Raw genomic sequence first — 23589 nt, forward strand, 5'->3', positions numbered from 1 at the left:
CTGATTTCCCCTTGGTCCCTTATGGACATGACAGATGAAGCGCACACCCATCACTCTATGGTGGCCCACAGCTAATCATCAGATTGTGGAAGAAGATCATGATGAAAGATGATGCCCTGGACCACATTAAGATTCTTGTGGGGAGTGACAGTTGCTTTCACATGAGTGTAGCACCTGTGATTATGCAAAAGATGATGTTTTAATTAGGAGGGAGCTGCTCTTGTTCTTAGAGATGGCTATAACTTCCTCATGTTTGTCTTCAAGATTTCCACAAAAAAATTAAGGTTTTGTGGCCAAACAGGTGTCCCCACTGGTTCTCTTAGAGACCAAGTATTGGGGGGGAGGAGGAATTTACTCCTTGTCGTCTGGTCCTACATTCCTCCTACAGCACAGCAAGGAAAGGGAATGCATTGGGATCATACTTTGTTGCATCATATGAGGCCTTTCCTTCCCAGCCACAGCAATGGCTACCTGGCCAGTAATCCACTGTCGGTGGTCCTTGTGCCCCAGTCACGATGGGCACATATTCCATGGCATACAGTGCGCAGGCACCAACAGTGCGATCCCTGAGTGGTCAGGGGGCTACCATTATGCAAGTACTTAATGATCCTCCACATCAGGATGCTAACGTGCTGGCATTTGAGTGTATGAAAACACGAAGGAAGGGTGCCAGAGTGGGCAAGCACAGAGGTGGAGTGTACACCACAGTGGGTGATCTTCCCTGCATGACACATACTTCTGTAAAATTTGGAAAAGATACCAGGTCAAATCCAATAATGGGGACAGTGTAAATGTTAATGGAAGGTGAAGATAGTGCCGAGAGCGAAACCGGAAATCAAGACCAAAATCATGAACTAAGTCCAGGCAGAGTCTGCACCAAAAGGACCATCTGACGCAGAGTCACAAGAGGTAAGAGATTGCTGAAGTTTGATTTGCAGCACAGAAAGGGAAGTAGTGCTGCAAAGGCTGAGGCCCCATGCTAGCCAAGTGCATACTCACCAAAGGGCGGCAAGCCCCCTGGGGGTTCCGCAAGTAGTTGGACTGTAGAGTACGAACAGCAATGTAGATAAATACATATAAAAAATTCTGCTATGGCTCAAAGTGCATTAAGCAGGAATTTCAATAGCACCAGAGTTCACAAAAAATCAATAACTGTACGCTTGTTTATTTAGAGACGCTGTTAAAATTGGTGTGAATGTCAATTGTACACCTGTGTTGCCATATCAAATGTCTGCTATATCATATTAAACAAATAACATTACAATATACCTAAAAACAAAGATGATGTGACTTACCAAATGAAAGTGCTGGCAGGTCGACAGACACACAAACGAACACAAACATACACACAAAATTCAAGCTTTCGCAACAAACTGTTGCCTCATCAGGAAAGAGGGAAGGAGAGGGAAAGACGAAAGGATGTGGGTTTTAAGGGAGAGGGTAAGGAGTCATTCCAGTCCCGGGAGCGGAAAGACTTACCTTATGGGGAAAAAAGGACGGGTGTACACTCGCACACACACACATATCCATCCACACATATACAGACACAAGCAGACATATTTAAAGACCATTTAAAGACAAAGAGTTTGGGCAGAGATATCAGTCGAGGCAGAAGTGCAGAGGCAAAGATGTTGTTGAATGACAGGTGAGGTATGAGTGGCGGCAACTTGAAATTAGCGGAGATTGAGGCCTGGTGGATAACGGGAAGAGAGGATATATTGAAGAGCAAGTTCCCATCTCCGGAGTTCGGATAGGTTGGTGTTAGTAGGAAGTATCCAGATAACCCGGACGGTGTAACACTGCGCCAAGATGTGCTGGTCGTGCACCAAGGCATGTTTAGCCACAGGGTGATCCTCATTACCAACAAACACTGTCTGCCTGTGTCCATTCATGCGAATGGACAGTTTGTTGCTGGTCATTCCCACATAGAATGCATCACAGTGTAGGCAGGTCAGTTGGTAGATCACGTGGGTGCTTTCACACGTGGCTCTGCCTTTGATTGTGTACACCTTCCGGGTTACAGGACTGGAGTAGGTGGTGGTGGGAGATGGGAACTTGCTCTTCAATATATCCTCTCTTCCCGTTATCCACCAGGCCTCAATCTCCGCTAATTTCAAGTTGCCGCCACTCATACCTCACCTGTCATTCAACAACATCTTTGCCTCTGCACTTCTGCCTCGACTGATATCTCTGCCCAAACTCTTTGTCTTTAAATGGTCTTTAAATATGTCTGCTTGTGTCTGTATATGTGTGGATGGATATGTGTGTGTGTGCGAGTGTACACCCGTCCTTTTTTCCCCATAAGGTAAGTCTTTCCGCTCCCGGGACTGGAATGACTCCTTACCCTCTCCCTTAAAACCCACATCCTTTCGTCTTTCCCTCTCCTTCCCTCTTTCCTGATGAGGCAACAGTTTGTTGCGAAAGCTTGAATTTTGTGTGTATGTTTGTGTTCGTTTGTGTGTCTGTCGACCTGCCAGCACTTTCATTTGGTAAGTCACATCATCTTTGTTTTTAGGTATATTTTTCCTTCATGGAATGTTTCCTTCTATTATAACCATATCATTAATTTGAACCCAACAATTACGTTTGTTATTGTCGCCTTTGCATTTCGAAATCTTTCCTGTCATCTTATTTCTCTTTTTTCTCTTTATTTTCTCTTTCTGTTTTTACCAGTAGTTTCACTTTGTATTCACCTTCCCCTTTTACCGTAATCTACTATACAATTTTATCCCGCCTATATATGCTCAACAATACGTAACCCACTTCCCAACCATAACCAAAAAATTTTATTTTCCGCTTTCAACACTACCGCTGCTATAATATCCACCGTTTCTAGTTCAGTAACAGCTGCTTTCACGTATTTAACAACCATTTCGGCTAGTTCTAATAACTTTAACTTTATTTCCACTTCCGTTTTTCGCACATCACTGATCATTTTAGCCGCTCCCCACAGGTTTTAACGTCATTATTTCTACAATTGTTAGCCCCATTTTCGTAATCTTTCACCACAACACCACTCCTTTAATACGTTTTTTCGAAATTTTTTCGAAATTTTCTCGAAATTTTCCCGAATTTCTCCGTCTTTTAACGTGATTTAGCGGCAACACAACCACCTAACCTTTTTGCACATCGCTGTCTACCAACCCAAGTTCACCACAGGATCAACTTAACCAACACTTTTTCGCCTTTTTTCATACCAGATCTCCAATTGCTTTCTAGTTCGCCTTCATCTCTCCCCATATATTTCTATCTTTCTTTTTCATTTCAACCTCATGTTAAACTTTCCACCTTCTAATACCATGTCACCCTCACAACACCCCCACAACGACCCCATTAAGTTTTATTTACATTCCCTCCGCAAACATGCCTTCACCCTAGCCAGATTACGCTCACATATTTTATTTTCTCAGGCTTGTCTGACATTTGGCATAACCCCCAAAGGCCTCACACTTAAAGTTCCCATCTCTGGCTGCAACCCTTCTTTCCATCAGTCCCTATACCAGTTCCAAACTGAACAATCCATTGCCCTCACCCACCTAATCCTTCACCTACACATCAACTCAGCCAATGAACACACCCGTCAACTCCTATCCTTAATAAAAGTACTCAATCTTTCCTCTCCCACATCCACACCGGCTATTCAGAGCATCCTCCTACAGGCCAACCGCCAATTAGAACAGCATGCCACCCTTCACCTCAAAAAACTATCCAATCTCCTGGTTTCCCACCTCCGGAAAGGCAACTCTCTCACCCTTCACAACACTTCCAGCAAACCTCAACCACCTCTCATTGCACACAAACCCAGTCTCTCCCATCTACTCAATCTCCCACTTCCAGCTCCACTCCCTCCAAAACCTCAAAATTCCGATCAACACAATCTGGCACCACAACACCCTAATTCAGTAGTTAACCTTTCCTCCAAACCTCTCTCCCAATCCGAAACCTCTGTCCTATCCAAAGGCCTCACCTTCAGCCCCACTCCCAGATTCAACCAAACAGCCCTCGTCAAAGATTTACTATCCTACACTCGTACTCTCTGCTGGAAGTATCACTTTGCCATGAAGAAAAATGATCCTAATCCTACCCCTAATGATCCAACTCCCCAAGACACTATCCAAATTGAACCTTGCCTGGAACAGTTCCGTCCTCTGTCACAGCGGGACCCACCTCCTCTTCCTCAAAATCACCCTCTCCAAACCTTCCAGGAATTTCTGACTTCCAGCCTTGCCTCTAATCCTTCTTAAAAAACCTTAATCCTACTCCCAACATCACCACTGCTGAAGCCCAGGCTATCCGTGATCTGAAGGCTGACCGGTCCATCGTCATTCTTCCGGCGGACAAGGGTTCCACGACCGTGGTACTTGATCGTCGGGAGTATGTGGCTGAGGGACTGCGTCAGCTTTCAGACAACACCACATACAAAGTTTGCCAAGGTAATCCCATTCCTGATGTCCAGGCAGAGCTTCAAGGAATCCTCAGAACCTTAGGCCCCCTACAAAACCTTTCACCTGACTCCATCAACCTCCTGACCCCACCGACACCCCGCACCCCTACCTTCTACCTTCTTCCTAAAATTCACAAACCCAATCATCCCGGCCGTCCCATTGTAGCTGGTTACCAAGCCCCCACAGAACGTATCTCTGCCTACGTAGATCAACACCTTCAACCCATTACATGCAGTCTCCCATCCTTCATCAAAGACACCAACCACTTTCTCGAACGCCTGGAATCCTTACCCAATCCGTTACCCCCAGAAACCATCCTTGTAACCATTGATGCCACTTCCTTATACACAAATATCCCGCACGTCCAGGGCCTCGCTGCGATGGAGCACTTCCTTTCACGCCGATCACCTGCCACCCTACCTAAAACCTCTTTCCTCATTACCTTAGCCAGCTTCATCCTGACCCACAACTTCTTCACTTTTGAAAACCAGACATACCAACAATTAAAGGGAACAGCCATGGGTACCAGGATGGCCCCCTCGTATGCCAACCTATTCATGGGTCGCTTAGAGGAAGCCTTCTTGGTTACCCAGGCCTGCCAACCCAAAGTTTGGTACAGATTTATTGATGACATCTTCATGATCTGGACTCACAGTGAAGAAGAACTCCAGAATTTCCTCTCCAACCTCAACTCCTTTGGTTCCATCAGATTCACCTGGTCATACTCCAAATCCCATGCCACTTTCCTTGATGTTGACCTTCACCTGTCCAATGGCCAGCTTCACACGTCTGTCCACATCAAACCCACCAACAAGCAACAGTACCTCCATTACGACAGCTGCCACCCATTCCACATCAAACCGTCCCTTCCCTACAGCCTAGGTCTTCGTGGCAAACTAATCTGCTCCAGTCCGGAATCCCTGAAGCATTACACCAACAACCTGACAACAGCTTTCGCATCCCGCAACTACCCTCCCGACCTGGTACAGAAGCAAATAAACAGAGCCACTTCCTCATCCTCTCAAACCCAGAACCTCCCACAGAAGAACCACAAAAGTGCCCCACTTGTGACAGGATACTTTCCGGGACTGGATCAGATTCTGAATGCGGCTCTCCAGCAGGGATACGACTTCCTCAAATCCTGCCCTGAAATGAGATCCATCCTTCATGAAATCCTCCCCACTCCACCAAGAGTGTCTTTCCGCCGTCCACCTAACCTTCGTAACCTCTTAGTACATCCCTATGAAATCCCCAAACCACCTTCCCTACCCTCTGGCTCCTACCCTTGTAACCGCCCCCGGTGTAAAACCTGTCCCATGCACCCTCCCACCACCACCTACTCCAGTCCTGTAACCCGGAAGGTGTACACAATCAAAGGCAGAGCCACGTGTGAAAGCACCCACGTGATCTACCAACTGACCTGCCTACACTGTGATGCATTCTATGTGGGAATGACCAGCAACAAACTGTCCATTCGCATGAATGGACACAGGCAGACAGTGTTTGTTGGTAATGAGGATCACCCTGTGGCTAAACATGCCTTGGTGCACGACCAGCACATCTTGGCGCAGTGTTACACCGTCCGGGTTATCTGGATACTTCCTACTAACACCAACCTATCCGAACTCCGGAGATGGGAACTTGCTCTTCAATATATCCTCTCTTCCCGTTATCCACCAGGCCTCAATCTCCGCTAATTTCAAGTTGCCGCCACTCATACCTCACCTGTCATTCAACAACATCTTTGCCTCTGCACTTCTGCCTCGACTGATATCTCTGCCCAAACTCTTTGTCTTTAAATGGTCTTTAAATATGTCTGCTTGTGTCTGTATATGTGTGGATGGATATGTGTGTGTGTGCGAGTGTACACCCGTCCTTTTTTCCCCATAAGGTAAGTCTTTCCGCTCCCGGGACTGGAATGACTCCTTACCCTCTCCCTTAAAACCCACATCCTTTCGTCTTTCCCTCTCCTTCCCTCTTTCCTGATGAGGCAACAGTTTGTTGCGAAAGCTTGAATTTTGTGTGTATGTTTGTGTTCGTTTGGTGTCTGTCGACCTGCCAGCACTTTCATTTGGTAAGTCACATCATCTTTGTTTTTAGGTATATTTTTCCTTCATGGAATGTTTCCTTCTATTATAACCATATAAATAACATTACAACCTACTCATCAATAAAATTACCACCATTTGAAAAAGTGTCAGCCTGCAAATGGCTACAGTAGCTCACTACACTTAGAAGATGCTGACCATTTGTGACAGCAATATGACAAATAAGCTGAAGAATACATATTAGCCTAAAAAAGCTTTTTTTTTTACCAGTGGCAATAATTAATAACAATAACAATAATAATCAAAAGATGATTATAGTAGGCAATACTAACCTCACTTTTGTGTTTCTGATTCTGTTCTTCATTGGTATTCACAGATCTCAGGACACCACACAAGGTAAGTCCTGCTGGGAGGTTCCTTTCACTGAATGAGGCCTTATCATGAAAGTCACTCTCCTGCAAGTTTTTATTAGGATTCAGTTTCTGTTCAATGGAGAATCCCAGCACCAAAACATAATCGTGTTCTTTAATTCCATACAGGCATCCAACACTTGGTACATCCAGTGCTACTGCCCTCTGTAACAAGATGGTAGAATTGGTGACTGCCGCCATGGAAACTATAGGATGGGTGCAGTGAACATTCATTCTCTCACATTTCATGTCACATAAAAGACATTTTAGTTTTTTGGAATGAATCAAACTATAAACCAACTGGCAGGCTACCTCTGTAAAGTACGCTAATAACCAATTACAACTAACATTAAACTACTCATACTAATAATTGTGGGAATTATTTCTACATCTCTTCCAGCAGCAGCCTTCAAAGTAATGGGGAAGGGGCATCATTCCGCTATCATTAAATAATTTCCATGGCTCGTCAAATAAGAATGCCTTCCCTGCCAGGGAAATATTTTTTATATGTAAATCGAAGGGGGATCAGTGCTATCAGCTGCAGCGGGACATTTTTGTGGAATCAGTGGCAACATGCGAAAATGTCTACAAGACTGGGATTCAAACCCAGGGTCTCCTGCTTACTAGGCATGTGCGGTAATCTGGGACACACCATTATCGCAACTGCACTGATAATCTCAGTACACCTCATGGCCGTTCCATGCTCCCATCGAATGCCACCAATTTGCAATTCCTGGCCATTATACTCCTGTTCACCACAGGAGGTCAGACATATTTGTGCATTCACATTGAGGAAAGTGGATCCATTGCCCAGGTAGGCTTATCAATTACTTGAATGTGCAGTGTCTGTTCCTTCAAAAGAAGACACCATGCAGATAAATGTCCCGCTGCAGCTGACAGCAGTGATCCCCCTTCAATTCACATATAGTGTTTCACAGCTGCTGGATCTGCATCTATATACACATACATCTACATACATACTCTGCAAGCCACCATGCAGTGGATGGTGAAGGGTACCTTATAGTATGGCAAGCCTTTCTCTTTCCCGGTGCCCTCACAAATTGAGTGTGGGCAAAAAAAAAAAAAAAAAAAAAAAAAAAAAAAAAAAAAAAAAAAAAAAAAAAACTGTCTATATCGGGGGCGGGCAAACGCTGCACGCGGCTCATGAGCACACAGCGCTGCACGTGTGCTGCTCATGTGCAATCGTCGAACGGGACAGTGCCGACAGCCTGCAGGTTGCGGCAGTGTAGTACCAGGCTAAGCTGCGGACGTTGAAGCGAAGCGACCACTACGTAGTGAATGTTGTATTTCAATAACCGGAAAATGCAGAGTGAATCAAGGAAACGGAGAATTGGAGATTTGCTATCTTTTAAAAAGGAATGGGAGAATCATTTGTTCTCTGTGGAAAAACGTGAAAATTGGAAATGTATAATATGTGACAGTACTGTCGCTGGTGAGCGGTAGTTTAATATTGAACGTCATTATAATAAATTTCAGTATGTTGCCGTTCTTAGTCCAATAAAAGAGGAATTTCTCAAGTGATTTGGGGATATATCTTACTTATCCCAAGGTTTTGAATAGTTCTCGAGAGAATCTGGTTTCTGTAGATGATATTCATCTCAGTTTGCAAATGGAATTAATAGATCTACAGTGTAATTCTCGTCTGAGAGACAAGTTCCTTTTGGCAAGACGTGTAATAGATTTTTATCACGACTTTCCACAGCAAGAGTTTCCTCATCTCCATCGTGAAGCCATGAAGATAGTCAATGTTGGGCTTGACATACTTTTGTGAGAGTTTTTTTTCTGTTATGAAAATTAATAAGTCTCGGTTAAGAGCAAACATCAGTAATGAAAATTTATGTAACTGTTTGCGTTTGTCTGTATGTAGAAATTTTGTTCCAGACATTAAACGTATTGTAAACTCCACCTGTGATAATTAAATAAAACATATCGTAGGTAATAGGTACTCTTTCAAACCATGACTTCTGACAAGCACTTCTACTAACCTTATTCCTTCATTTAACAAAGCAGGCCAGGAAACAAAATGCATTACAGAGGAAGAAGCGGAGAGACGGTATGGTGGGGAGGGGTGAGAAGCGGGTGGCCAGCTTGCCCCTTGTGCACGCAGAACATCTGTTAACTGCACACGTGCATGTGCACTGCACACGTGCAGAATTCCTGCCCGCCCCTGGTCTATATGGTTCTGTACAAGGCCTGATTTCTCAAATATTTTCTTTGTAATCCTCACATGGAATGTAAATTTGTGGCAGTAGAATCATTCTGCAGTATGTCACAACCGCCAGTTTTCATGAAAAAAAGTTTGTCTTCCCTCCAAGCATTCCCATTTGAGTTGAAACTTCCTGGCAAATTCAAACTGTGTCCCAGACCGAGACTCAAGTCTTGATAAGAGAGAGAGTTTTCATCTGCCAGGAAGTTTCGCATCAGCACATATTCCACTGCAGAGTGAAAAATTAATCCCCATTTGAGTTCAAAGTGCATTTCTGTAATACCCTCAAATTTATTCAACCTACAGGAAACAAAATCAGCACTACATCTATGAATTACTTCAATGTCTTCCTTTAATCCAACCTGGTGGGGAACCTAGACACTCAAGCAGTACGCAAGGATGGGTTGCACAAGTGTTCTGTATGCGGTCCTCTTTATAGGTGAGTATACTTTCCTAGAATTCTCCATATAAACCAAAGTTGTCCATTTGCCTTCCTTATGAATTCATCCCATTTCATGTACCTTTGCGATATTACACTTACATATTTAATTAATCAACAAGACTATGTATACTGTAACTGAGCACTGCAGGACTGTTTTTCCAAATCATCTGCATTAAAGTATATTTTTCCATATTTAGAGCAAGCTACCACTCATCACACCACACAGAAGTACTATCCGTAGTGTCATCAGTAAATCGTCGCAGATCGCTGGTCACCCTATCTGTCAGATCATATTCATATCAAAACTAAGGATAATGGTCTATATTTTGTGAATTTACCCTTCTTTGTTTTTGTTGTGGAACTTTATCCTGTACAAACCTCTTCATCTCTGAGTAACTACAACTACTTAATCACCTGTGGAGCTAGTTATCCTTCTAGGTCTATTATTTTATCCTTCTTATGTATGGGAATCACTGGAACTTTTTCCTTAGGTGCTTTGGATTTGCTGCTGAGTGAGAGATTCTTGATAACTGAAAGCTGGGTATGGGGCCAATGTCGAAGAGTACTCTCCATAAAACTGAAATGGGATTCCGTCTGGACATGGTTGTTGAAATTGTGTGAACAATATATTTCATGTGAGACGGCGGCAAAGTGTATCATGTGAATATAATGGACCTCCCTGGTGCTATTGTACACTCTGAGTTTATGTATGTAATATAATGTTCCTTGGTTGTTGTGTTCGATGTATTTTACCTGGAAGTTACTGGCACTAAATGGTCTTTTACTCACTATTACTTATTCAACTGTGTCGATTCTAATAAGTTATGGGCACAGCGATGCATTTGGTATACCTATATCCATAATATAGTAGTGAGAAAGTATTGGAAGAGTTTCAGGTAGTGCACTTGCGTGAAGACTAACGCAACTCTTCTGTATTATTCTTCAGCTTAAGAAAGATCAAAGTTAACGTTAAAATGAGCACAGCACAAATTCTGCAGATTTAAAGACTTATGGGTCACGAAAACTATGCAATGTAGAAATTTGCAGTAGAAGCGTATTTACATTTGGACGACCTATGGGATGTGGTGGATGGGACAAATGAAATCCACAGATCAGAATTATTCAAGTAAGGGTAGGAAAGTAAAATCAAAGTTGATATTGCTGGTTGACTCAGTGAATTATGTCCACGTTGAAAACGCTGCGACCGCGAAAGAACTCTGGGACAAATTACGAAGTGCATTTGAGGATGGTCTTACAAGGAAAGTAGGATTATTATGTGAGTTAATTACCACTCAGTTGGACAAATGGAAGTGTGTAGATGAATACATCAATAAAATAATAGCCAAGTTGAACTGACTGAGAAATATTGGGTTTGAGATCGCTGAAGAATGGATAGGACTGCCTGAGAGGTATGCGCCTATGATTATGGGGCAGGAAAGCTCAGGTATACTGATCACAGGCGACAGTGTTAAAGTGAAAATCCTACAGGATGTAAAGGATACTTCAAGCTGTCATGTATTGGAGAAGGAAACTGCATCTGCTCTTTATTCAAAAAACAAAAGGAAGAAATCAGTGAGGTGCTATAGATGTCAGAAGAAGGGGCATATTGCATCTCAGTGCAGAGAAAAAGAAAACCCAAGGTCAGACACGCAGCGAAAGAGGTATGTTGCTGATAGCCCAGAGCGAGGGCCCATTAATAAAGGTAAGGCACTCTCATGTTCCTATTCTTTTGGAGATGTGGGTAATCGTCAACTGGAATGGATTTTAGACTCAGGTGCATCTGTGAATATTGTTAAAGAAAAATCTCTTCTTTACGATGTTAAAGATAAGACTCATATGGGAAAATCTACTGTTGATGAGAGCAAGCTCCAATGTCATTTGGCTGGGAAACTAGCCCTACATGTAAGTGTAAATAGTGAACCCAATGGTTACAGCACATGATGTTCATTATGCAAAAAAAATGTTGTGACTAGCCTACTGTCTGTAGGGGAAATTGTCAAGAAGGGAAATACAGTCACTTTTGACATGCAAGGAGCAAGAGTAATCAATGAAGAAGTGAAGTTATGTCTACAGCAAGTAACGAAAGCGATATTTTTAAGTTGGATGCCTCTGACAGTAAACATAGCTATGTTAGTCATTCGGTACACTCAGTGGAATGTTTTTTATGGCACCGCAGACTCGGACACCTAAATAGAAAGGTTATGTCTTTAATAAGGGATATGGTACACGGAATACAGAATTATGGTGTATCCAAGGACCCTTGTGAGATATGCATAAAAGGAAAACAAGTAAGGCTACCTTTTAAGACTAGTAAAGTAAATCTGCAGAGGTCTTACAGTTAATCCATAAAGAGGAGTGCAAATCCGTAAGTGGGACTTACTATTTTCTTACGTTTATTGATGATTATTTACGATATACTCATGTTTATTTTCTTAGCTCCAAAGACCAAGTGAGTGACACTTTTGAGGAATATCATAATGTGGTCGAAAGGTGGATGGGAAAGAAGATAAAGATCATCAGGTCTGATAATGGGAGAGAATATGTTAACCAGAAATTGAAGACACTTCTGGCAAAAATGGGAATCAGGCACCAAACTACCATAGGGTACAGCCCATCTCAAAATGGGGTTGCTGAGAGGGCTAATAGGACCACTGTCGAAAAAGGAAGGAGCATGATAACTGATCCTGAATTATAAAAAGATTTTTGGGCAGAGGCGGTATTAAAGGTCGTATATTTGAACAATAGATCACCTACAAAAGCGTTACGGAACAGAACCCCCTATGAGATATGGGCAGGAAGGAAACCTGACCTAAGCAATATAAGGGTTTTTGGGTGTGATGCAATGGCGCAGATTCCAAAACAGCTGAGGGGAAAAATGGGACCCAAAAGCTAAAAAGTATATTTTTGTAGGCTATTGTGAGAATTCAACAGTCTACCAATTAATGAATCTATTGTATAAAAGGATAGTTACAAGCAGAGATGTAGTATTCTTTGAAAATAGAAAGGACTCTGAAGAGGGCAAGACTACTAACTTAACTGCACCTGGTTCTGAGAGTGAAACCATATGTGCAGAAAGAGAAAGTGAAGAACAGGAAGAGAACAGTCAAAGGCAAATAGAGACTATTTATTATGACAATGAGTTTGAGGATGAACAAAATGAAGATAACAATGTAAGGCGTTCTTCTCGTGTACCAAAACCGAAAGAATATCCAGATTTTGAGATGTATGCAGTCCAGTCTTTTAATGATGAGCCAGCAATAGCAGATGAAGCAATGAGTGGCCACCAAACTCTCAAGAATGGAAGGAAGCGATGGAAAGGGAATTGGAATCTTTATCTCAGAATGAAACCTTTGAATGTGCAAATATTCTGGCAGATAAGAAACCATTACAGGCAAGATGGGTATTCACTTTGAAGAGCCCCAAAAATTCATCATCAATATAAAGCATGACTTGTGATAAAAGGATATTCACAAAAACAAGGCGTAGATTACAAAGAAACTTTTTCACCTGTAGTCAAGTAAGCCTCATTGAGATATCTTTTAGCCTTGGCAGCAAAACAAAATTCAACAATTCATCATATGGATGTAAAAACAGCATAACTAAATGGGAAAGTGGAGGAGGAGATATATGTCATTCCACAAAGAGAAGTCATGGAAACCAGATTGGAAAGGAAAAAGATTTGGTGCTTGCGAAAAAGAATTTATGGACTTAAACAGAGTGGACGTGGCTGGAATCAATGTCTACATAAAACTCTAATAAATATGAATATGAAGCAATCTAAGGCAGATCCCAGTACATACTACAAAAGGGGAGGAGAAGGGATAATAATAATGGCAATATGGGTGGATGACTTCTTTATCCTGACTGAAAACAAAAGACAAACGAGAATTTTTAAGAAACAGCTGCAAACCAAGTTTAAGGCGGATGATTTGGGAGAAGTTAAACATTATTTAGATATGCAGATCACTAAGGATGGAGAGAGACAAGAATTGAGCTTAAATCAAACATCATATACTTAAAATCTTAAAGAAGTTTGGCATGAGTGATCGTAAACCCATAACTACTCCAATGGAAGTGAGAGTGAAGGTAAATATAAATGAAACAGATGTGGAATGTCATAAGAATGTTACATATTTAGAAGCAGTAGGGAGTCTGTTATATTTGTCTCATAGGTCACGACCCGACATTGCTTTTGCCACCAAGGCAGTGAGCAGATACTGCAGAGACCCAGAGGAAAAGCACTGGAAGGCTGTGAAAAGGATATTCCGATATCTAAGAAGAACTTCAAACCACGAATTAAGATACCATAGAAAAGGTAATGCTAAACTAGAACGCTACAGCAATGCAGACTGGGGACTGAATTACTCCACTACTGGCTGCTGCTTTACATTAATGGGGAGTCTCATTCATGGTCCTGTAAAAAGCAAAAAACTGTTGCATTTAGTACTGTAGAGGCCGAGTATATAGCACTATCTTACGCCACACAAGAAGCATTGTAGCTAAGGCTATTAATATGTGAAGTAGAACCCAATTTAATCATGGACCTATAATGATCTTCTGTGACAATAAAGGAGCCATTAACCTAGCTAAAAATGATGTCACTAGTGCTAGGACAAAACACTGATATAAGCCACAATTTTATTCGGGACCACATAGAGTGACAGCACATCGCCATGGTTGGTTGGTTGGTTGGTTGGTTGGTTTAAAGGAGGGAGAAGGGACCAAACTACGAGGTCATCGGTCCCTTGTTCCTAATAAAACAATGCCACAAGTGTGAGAATAAAACAGATGAAACATATAACACAAAACGGAAAGAAAGGAATAGCCACAAGAACGAAGGGAAGGCAACGAACACTTAGAGAGTTAGAGAGAGAGAGAGAGAGAGAGAGAGAGAGAGAGAGAGAGAGAGAGAGGACAAGAAAACAACAGAGAGATGCTAGAAACAGAAGAGAGTAAAACATGAGAGTAGATTACAGTGGCTGGCCAAGCATGAGAATAAAAAGGGAAAGCCAGCCACTCTGCAACACATTAAGGGGGGTAGGACTTGGAGCAGGAGAGGCACCACAGAACATTTTGCTTTCCACTGTCTATACTTTCACAAATAAATTCATAAAACTTTGTCAGCATGACCAGGAAGGATTCACAATTCACACTCATAGCAGTGGAAGTTCAAAAACATAACGAAATGAATTTTTTTTTTTACATGTTAAATTTCATCATTTTTTTCACTTACTAATGACAGTATTTGTTGCTGTAGGTACACTTTTCTTCAGAAGTAAGAAAGATTCTTCGATGAATTTTGCACAGCATAAAAACCATACTTAAAGGTGTATGAAACTCTAGAATTTTCCAAATCTATTAAAAACTGTGGTAAAAATTTAGGTAATTAACTATAAAATTTGTGTTTTTTGTAAACATGAAGTTTAAAATATAACAGTTCATTTGTTTTTTCATAAATTAAATAAATTCTAGAGTTTCGTACACCTGTAAGTACAGTATGTATGCTGCGCAAAATTCACCGAAGAACCTCTAACATATTAAGAAAAGTGTACCTATAGCAACAAATGCTGCCTTTAGTAAGTGAGAAAAATGATGAAATTTGACATGTAAAAAAAATTACTTCGTTATGTTTTCAAACTTCCACTGCAATGAGTGTGAATCCTGAATCCTTCCTAGTGATGCTAACAAAGTTTTATGAATTTATTTGTAAAAGTATAGACATTGGAAATTAAAATGTCCTGTGATGCCTCTCCTGCTCCAAGTCGGCCAGTTTGACGTCCTACCCCCCCCCCCCCCCCCTAAAACCTCCACCCTAAAAGCACTAGGGTGGAGGACACAGAGGGACAAAGGACATGCGCTAAAACCTACATAGAAGTATAAAACCCACTCTCACAGATAAAACGTAAACCTAAAGCTGCTGTGGAGGCATTGTCGCCAAACACCGAAGGCACGGTGCTGGGAAAGTTAAAAGTCTATGACAGAGCGGCTAAAAGTGGGCAGTCCAGCAAGAGGTGGACAACTGTCATTTGGGAGCCACAGCTACACTGAGGTGGGTCCTTCTGACGGTGTAGGTAACCATGCGTTAGCAACATATAGCCAATGCAGAGCTGGCAGAGGACAACTGATTCCCTGCGAGAGGCCAGCATGGAAGACTTCCACACATTCATAGTCTCCTTAATGACACACAGTTTTTTGTGCATGTTGTTATGCCATTTCATCTCCCATACCCGCAAAACCCTGTGGTGTAAGACAGAACGCAGGTCAGCTTCGGAGATGTCTATCTCCAGCAGTCGTTTCCGCGTCGCCTGTTTGGCCAGCCTGTCGGCGAATTCATTGCCAGGGATTCCAACGTGTCCTGGGGTCCACACAAACACCATGGAACAGCGGGACTGTTCCAGGGCATAGATGGACTCCTGAATGGACACTACCAGAGGGTGGCAAGGGTAGCACTGGTTGATAGCTTGTAGGCTGCTCAATGAGTCAGTACACAGGAGAAATGACTTGCCAGGGCATGAGCGGATGTACTCAAGAGCACGAGATATGGCCGCCAGCTCTGCAGTGAAAACACTGCAGCCAACTGGCAATGAGTGTTGCTCAATATGTCCTCCATGAACATATGTGAAACCTATGTGACTGTCAGCCATTGAGCCGTCGGTGTAAACCACTCCAGAGCCCCGGAACACATCATGAATCGAGAGGAAGTGACAGTGGAGAGTGGCGAGGTTAACGGAGTCTTTAGGGCCATGCAAAAGGTCCAGACGAAGCTGCGGCCGAGACGTACACCATGGAGGCGTAAATGAACGGAGTGCAAATAGAGGTGGTAAAGGGAAGGACTCCAGTTCGTAGAGAAGGGACCACACGCAAGCTGCAATCGTTAGCCCTGATCTGGGCCGCCGATGCAGGAGATGGACTGCCGCAGGTGGGAAAAGGAGACGGTAATTCAGATGCTCAGGGGAACTATGAATGTGTGCTGCATAACTGGTGAGCAGTTGCGCACGTCTGATCTGCAGTGGAAGGACACCAGCCTCCACCAGTACGCTGGTCACCAGACTTGTCCTAAAAGCTCCTGTCGCTAATCGAACCCCACAGTGGTGCACAGGGTCGAGTAAATGCAATGCTGAAGGCGGTGCGAACCATAAACCACACTTCCATAATCAATTCGGGATTGGACAAGAGCTCTGCAGAGCTGCAAAAGTATACAGCGATCTGCACCCCACTTGGTGTTGCTCAGGCAACAGAGGGCATTGAGGTGCTGCCAGCACTTCTGCTTAAGCTGACGAAGATGAGGGAGCCAAGTCAATCGAGCGTGAAAACCAGTCCTAGGAATTGATAAGTCTCCACTACAGTGAGTGGATTATTATTAAGGTAAAGTGTGGGTTCCGGATGAACGGTATGATGCCGACAGAAGTGTACAACACATAACTGAGGCTGAAAACTGGAAACCGTGGGCCAGAGCCCATGACTGTGCCCTGCGGATGGCTCCCTCGAGGCACCGCTCAGCAACAACAGTACTGGAGCAGCAGTACGAAATGCAGAAGTCGTCTGCATACAGAGAAGGTGAGGCAGAGGGCCCAACAGCTGCTGCTGGACCATTAATGGCTACTAAAAATAGAGAGACACTCAATACAGAGCCCTGCGGAACTCCATTCTCCTGGATATGGATGGAACAATGGGAGTCACCAACTTGGACACAGAAAGTACAGAGCGATAGGAAGTTTTGGATAAAAATCGGGAGTAGTCCCCGGAGACCAAACTCATACAATGTGGCAAGGATATGATGTCGCAAAGTCGTGTCATATGCTTTACGTAAGTCAAAAAAATGGCAATCAGGTGTTGCTGTCTGGAAAAGGCTGTTCTGATGGCAGACTTGATGGACACAAGATTATCAGTGGTAGAGGGACCCTGGCGGAAGCCGTCTTGACATGGAGCCAGCAAGCCACACGACTCCAGAACCCAACCCAACCATCGACATACCATATGTTCCAGCAGCTTACAAAGAACGTTGGTGAGCCCGATGGCTATCCACATCAAGTGGGTTTTACCGGATTTGAGCACCGGAATGATGGTGCTCTCCCGCCACTGTGATGGAAAGACGCCATAGCTCCAGATCCGGTTGAAGAAGATGAGAAGATGTTGCTTGTAGTCAGATGAGAGATGTTTTATCATATGGCTGTGGATGCCACCAGGCCCAGGAGCTGTGTCGGGGCAATGTGCAAAGGCACTGAGGAGCTCCCACTCTGTAAATGGGGAGTTATAGGATTCCCTGAAGCATGTAGTGAATGAGAGGATGTTCCCTTCCAGCCGCTGTTTGAATGTGCGAAAGGCTGGGGGTAATTCTCCGACGCAGAGGCTCGAGCAAAGTGCTCGGCAATCACGTTTGCGACGGTACATAACTCGCCATTTATGGTAACACTGGGACAGTTGTTGGGGCCTGGTATCCAAAAAGATGTTTGATCTTTGCCCAGACTTGGGAAGGTGACGTGTGGCACCCAATGGTGGAGTCGTATCTCTCCCAACTCTTCTTCTTCTGTTGTTTGATAAGGTAGCGAACACGGGCACGGAGCCGTTAGCTGTTTAAAGGCTATAAAGTGCTCCAGGGAAGGGTGCTGCTTATCTCGCTGTAGAGCTCGCTGACGCTCCTGAATTGCTTCAGCGACTTCTGGCGACCACCAAGGGACTGTCTTACACCTCGGGCACCCTAAAGAGCGAGGGATCAAGTTTTCTGCTGCAGAAACAATTGTGCTAGTCACCTGTTCAACCATCACATCGATGTTACCGTGTGGGGGAGATTCAGTAGTGACAGCAGAGGTGCAAGTTCCCCAGTCTGCCTTGTTCAAAGCCCATCTGGGCAGGCATCTGTGTGCCTGACGCTGGTGCAGTGACAGGAAGATAGTGAAGTGATCACTACCACACAGATAGTCATGTGCTCTCCAGTGGATAGATGGGAGAAGTCCTGGGATGCAAATTGATAAATCAATGGCCAAGTAACTGCCATGAGCCACACTGAAATGTGTGGCGGCCCCAGCACTTAAGAGGCAGAGGTCGAATTGTGAAAGTAATGGTACCACCTCACAAGGGGTTATGGGCATTAAAAATTCCCAGAAGTAGGAAAGGTTTAGGGAGTTAGTCAATCAGTGCAGCTAATACATTCAGGGGTACTGCACCATCTGGAGGAAGATATACATTGCAGACAGTTATTTTCTGTGTCGTCATTCTGACAGCTACAGCTTCAAGAGGGGTTTGAAGGGGCACATGTTCACCACAGACTGAGTTTCGGACATAAACACAAACTCCACCTGACACTCAATTATAGTCGCTACGTTTCCTGTAATATCCCTTATAGCCGTGGAGGGCAGGGGTCCGCATTGCTGGGAACCAGGTTTCCTGGAGGGCAATGCAGATAGCAGGTGTAAAGCTTAACAGTTGCCATAGCTCAGCCAGGTGGTGGAAAAAACCGCCGCAGTTCCACTGGAGTATGGCATTGTGAGACTGGGAAGGCATGGAACATTCAATGAGGCAGTTTATGCCTCAGAGTCACCTGCTGCCACCTATTTATTGCTTGAGCAGTCAATATCCATTTGTGTCTGAGGGTCTAGCGAGATCTAGGTCCTCAGCGGACACCAAAATCTTCATCCCATCCTCAGCCATAGAGCTCGTAGGTAGCGGTGGTGTTGGTGCCACTGCAGTTTCCTTGGTCTTAGGGGTTTTCTTTTTGGATTTCTCTCACTGCTCCTTGGGTTTACCTGGCTAGGAGGACTTCACTAGCTCAGTCTCCGGGACTGAGGATGAGTGTGAAGCCCTACGACCAGCTGCTTTTGGGCTCTTCAGCCACTAGCGGGTGTCGTCTTTCCCATGAGAAAAACCTGGGAAGCGAGTGACCCAAGGGATCCCTTCCTAGCGAAAGAAGCCGAAGAAGACTTATGCTTCTCCAGCTTAGGAGTAGGGATGGATGTCCCCGATGGTTGGGGGAGGGGGGGGGGGGGTGTTGCTCCCGAAGTAGGTGGTGCAGGAGCAACAGGGAGGGAAATGCCCCCCACTATCAAGGAGGCAGGTGTAGTCTTATGGCTCTGAGAGGTGACCTGGGTGGGCAGAGCTGATTGTGCCACAACTGTTGCAGCAGTGGCGTAAGACAATATCATATGTGCAGGATGCAGGCGTTCAAATTTTCTCTTAGCGTCAATGTAGGTCAGTCTGCTCAGGGTCTTGTACTCCACGATTTTCCTTTCTTTCTGGAGAATCCTGCAGTCAGGCGAGCAAGATGAATGGTGCTCTCCGCAGTTGACACAGATGGGAGGTGGGGCACATGGAGTATTGGGATGTGATGGGCGTCCACAATCTCGGCATGTGATGCTGGAAGTACAGCGGGAAGACATATGGCCGAACTACCAGCACTTAAAGCACTGCATCAGAGGAGGGATATAGGGCTTTATACCACACCGGTAGACCACCACCTTGACCTTCTCAGGCAATGTATCACCGTCAATTGTCAAGATGAGGGCACCAGTGGTGACCTGATTATCCTTCGGATCCCGGTGGACATGATGGACGAAATGTACACCTCGCCACTTTAAATTGACACACAGCTCATTGTCCAACTGCAGAAGAAGGTCTCTGTGAAATATGATACCCTGGATCATATTTAAGCTCTTATGGGGCGTGATGGTTATAGAAATATCTCCCAGCTTGTCACAAGCGAGTAACTCCAGTGACTGGGCGAAGGACACTGTTTTGATCAAAATTGACCCAGATCTCATGTTGGACAAGCCCTCCACCTCCCTGAACTTGTCCTCTAAATGCTTAACAAAAAACTGAGGCTTCATCATCATGAAAGATTCCCCATCAACTCTCGAACATACAAGGTAGGAGGGCAAATAAGATCTGCTGCTATCCTTAGCTTGACGTTTCTCCCATGGTGTGACCAGGGAGGGGAACGATTTGGGGTCATACTTCTGTGCGTTGATTGAGCTCATGATCACTTAGAGACTGCTGGTGTTTCACCACCCTCAAGAGATGATGGACTATGCTTCATCACGTCATCCACCCTGATGCCACCCACTCCGACCCACACCTGGCAGGATGGTCATTGCCGGGAGTCCCGAAGCTCCAGGGGGATGGGCATCTACCCCTCCCTTGGCATACATGGGGAGTTAACGGCGCAGGCATCAGCAGAGTGATCCCTGTGTCGTCAGGGGCTACAACCAACAGGATACATGGCGGCCCCACTACAACGGGTTGGCTACTGTGCTGGATATCAGGTGCAAAGAAGTCCATGGTCATCGTCAATGCAGAAATCAACACTGCATAGTGCATGGTGGAAAACGCACCCAGGAACCAGTAAAGTATCCTCACCCAAGAGATGGAGAATGGGCAGGACTGCAATGTGACGCTGATAAAGTGGGTTAAAGATCCCAATGCATGATGGACACAATGCACCTTGTAAGGCGCCCTTCCCCAATTGGCTCGCTCTTCGGGAAAATTTTGAAGAATGGAGGTCAAACCCTAAAGGGGATCATCACATAAAGGTCGAAACACGTGAAACTCCTTTTAGTTGCCCTGTATGACAGGAAGGAATACCTTGGGCCTATTCTAACCCCTGGACCCGCAGGGGGCAAGTGAACATTGCCATGGACTACCTGCGCACAGAAGACATGTTGGCTGACCTTCTGATAAAACCCTTGGACAAAGAGAAGTTTGAAAAGATTGTGGGGCTATTTGGTTTATCTTGTGAAGGCAAACCACTAAATACATTTTCAAAGGGGGGGGGGGGATGTTGGAATTGTGTGAACAATATATTTCGTGAGAGACAGTGGCAAAATGCATCATGTGGAATATAATACACCTCTCTGGTGCTGTTGTACACTCTGAGTGTGTGTGTGTGTGTGTGTGTGTGTGTGTGTGTGTGTGTGTGTGTGTGTGTGTAATATAATGTTCCTTGATTGTTGTGTTTTTTTGTGTTTATTGTATTTTACCTGGAACTGCAAATATAGTTACTGGCACTAAATGTCTTTTACTCACTATTACTTATTCAACTGTGTCATCTCTAATAATGGTGACTTGGTTGTTTTCAACTCTTTCAGCTTCTTTTGAATGCCAAAGATGCCCATATCTATGTCCTCCTTGTGGTGGTCAAACAGAGGTCTGTTGCACAACCCAGTTAGTGATCAGAATTTACTAGGATTCTCGGTACAATCTTTTGCTACTGTATGATAGTTAAAGTTATATGCTTCACGCATCAACTTTTGTATAAATGTATGAATTTGTACTTATTTTATTTTACAGCTTTCTCCAAGTTTAGTGGTAATGGTCAATGGTAAATTCTCACTGCAAAAGAAAGACGATACCTTCAAAATATAACTTAAATTTAAAGGCTGTGAATTCAGTTAAGTACTTAGGGATGGTAATTACAAATAACTGAAATTGGAATGATCACACAATGTTGTGGGAGAAGCAAACTGAAGGCTGGGATTTATTGGCAGAGACTGCCTACACTATTTTTTTGAAAGAATAAACCACCATTTGACTGTGTATTACTTTATCTTATGCATTATCTAGATTTCAGCTTTTCTGCCACTATCGAGTACTATCGACCACTAACACATCAGATATGACATGTTAATGGTCTAAGAACTTTTAGCATTGTACAAGATAATGACATAAAAGCTGAAATGTAGATGGTACAGAAGCTAAATACAGTAATACACAGTCAAATGACAGTTTATTCTTTCAAAACAGTGCATGACTGTGGCTCAGCACCATCAAAAACTTTTGCCAACATAATGCTCATCTGTCCTCTTCTGGAGTATAGCGCACCATGTGGGATCAGCGTCAGGTAGGCTTGACAGAGGACATCGATAAAGCTCAAACGTGGGAAACTCATTTTGTATTATTGAAAAACATGGGAGAGAGTACCACAAATATGATAGGCAAGTTGGGGTGGCACTTGTTCTCCTAATGAACCTTCAATCACCAACTTTCTCCCCTAAAGGGAAAATATTGTGTTGGTGTCCATCTACTCAGGGAGCAATGGTCATCATAATAAAATAAAGAGAAATGTGAGCATTCACATAAACATTTAAGTGTTCATTTTTCCTGCATGCTGTTTGAGAATGGAGTGGTAGAGAAATAACTAGAAGGTGGTTCGATGAACTCTCTGCCATGCACTTAAGTGTAAACTGCAGGGTAATTGTGTAGATGTGGAAATCAGAAAACTTGCTACAGCAAGCAAAATACACATGTATACCTCTGTATATCAATGATTACAAATCTGAAAACTCTCAAAACATACAATGTAGGCTTTCATGATCAGTACTTCCATGCTGTGATTGTAGTTGAACAGAGATTGGGCCATGGTCTCAGGTATGTTTCTGTACCCAGTGTTTTGCCTTCTAATGCTAGGGACATCCTCAGAGGTTAGAGAGACTTTGTTGCTTGCAAATCATGCAGTGAGACCAAGGAACCAACAATTTTGATTCTCTGATATTGCAGTTTTATCAAAGTCCAACCATCACCACATTAGGACATACAGACAAGCCATAGAAATTCCAAACCACAGAAACTACTTCAACAAATAGGGAGAATGACTAAAATTAGTGAAGGGGTGGGCCTTGTGCTGAATAAAGAAAACAGCACCAACTGCTCGGCAGTACAAGCTCCATAACACACCTCGATGTGACTCTGTGTTCTTAAGCAGTGGTTGAATGACATCACAACCCAACCATTGCACAGTTGCATACAAACAGTTTGGCCTTCCATGCTTGTTTGTGCCTGAGTAACAACTAACAAAGTCTTTATAGTCTCTGCAGCTGTTTCCAGCATTAGGAGATGCAACATTATGTGCAGAAATATGCCTTAGACCTCGGCCTAAAGCCTATATATCTGAAACCAACAAAAAAGTAAATAATCATCATGAATATTTACATTGTATGTTTTGAGGGTTGTGACCTTCATACTCGTGTAGATAGAGTCGTTTACACCTTTTTTTGTGCTGCAGATGTGCTGAGCAGTATAGGGAAAGCTA

The 23589-nt window shown here is 43.7% G+C and overlaps 1 protein-coding gene across 1 annotated transcript in view; it reads right to left on the minus strand.

Annotated features, from left to right (window-relative positions):
- Nucleotides 1–23589, minus strand: part of LOC126095258 (ufm1-specific protease 2) — an 81175-nt gene that overhangs the window by 56151 nt on the left and 1435 nt on the right. The window contains exon 2 of the mRNA XM_049910014.1: nt 6826–7068. Within this exon, the coding sequence (XP_049765971.1) occupies nt 6826–7068 (243 nt within the window). The remainder of the gene's footprint in view (nt 1–6825; nt 7069–23589) is intronic.

Source organism: Schistocerca cancellata, chromosome 8, assembly GCF_023864275.1.
Source record: "Schistocerca cancellata isolate TAMUIC-IGC-003103 chromosome 8, iqSchCanc2.1, whole genome shotgun sequence".
Lineage (NCBI taxonomy): Eukaryota > Metazoa > Arthropoda > Insecta > Orthoptera > Acrididae > Schistocerca > Schistocerca cancellata.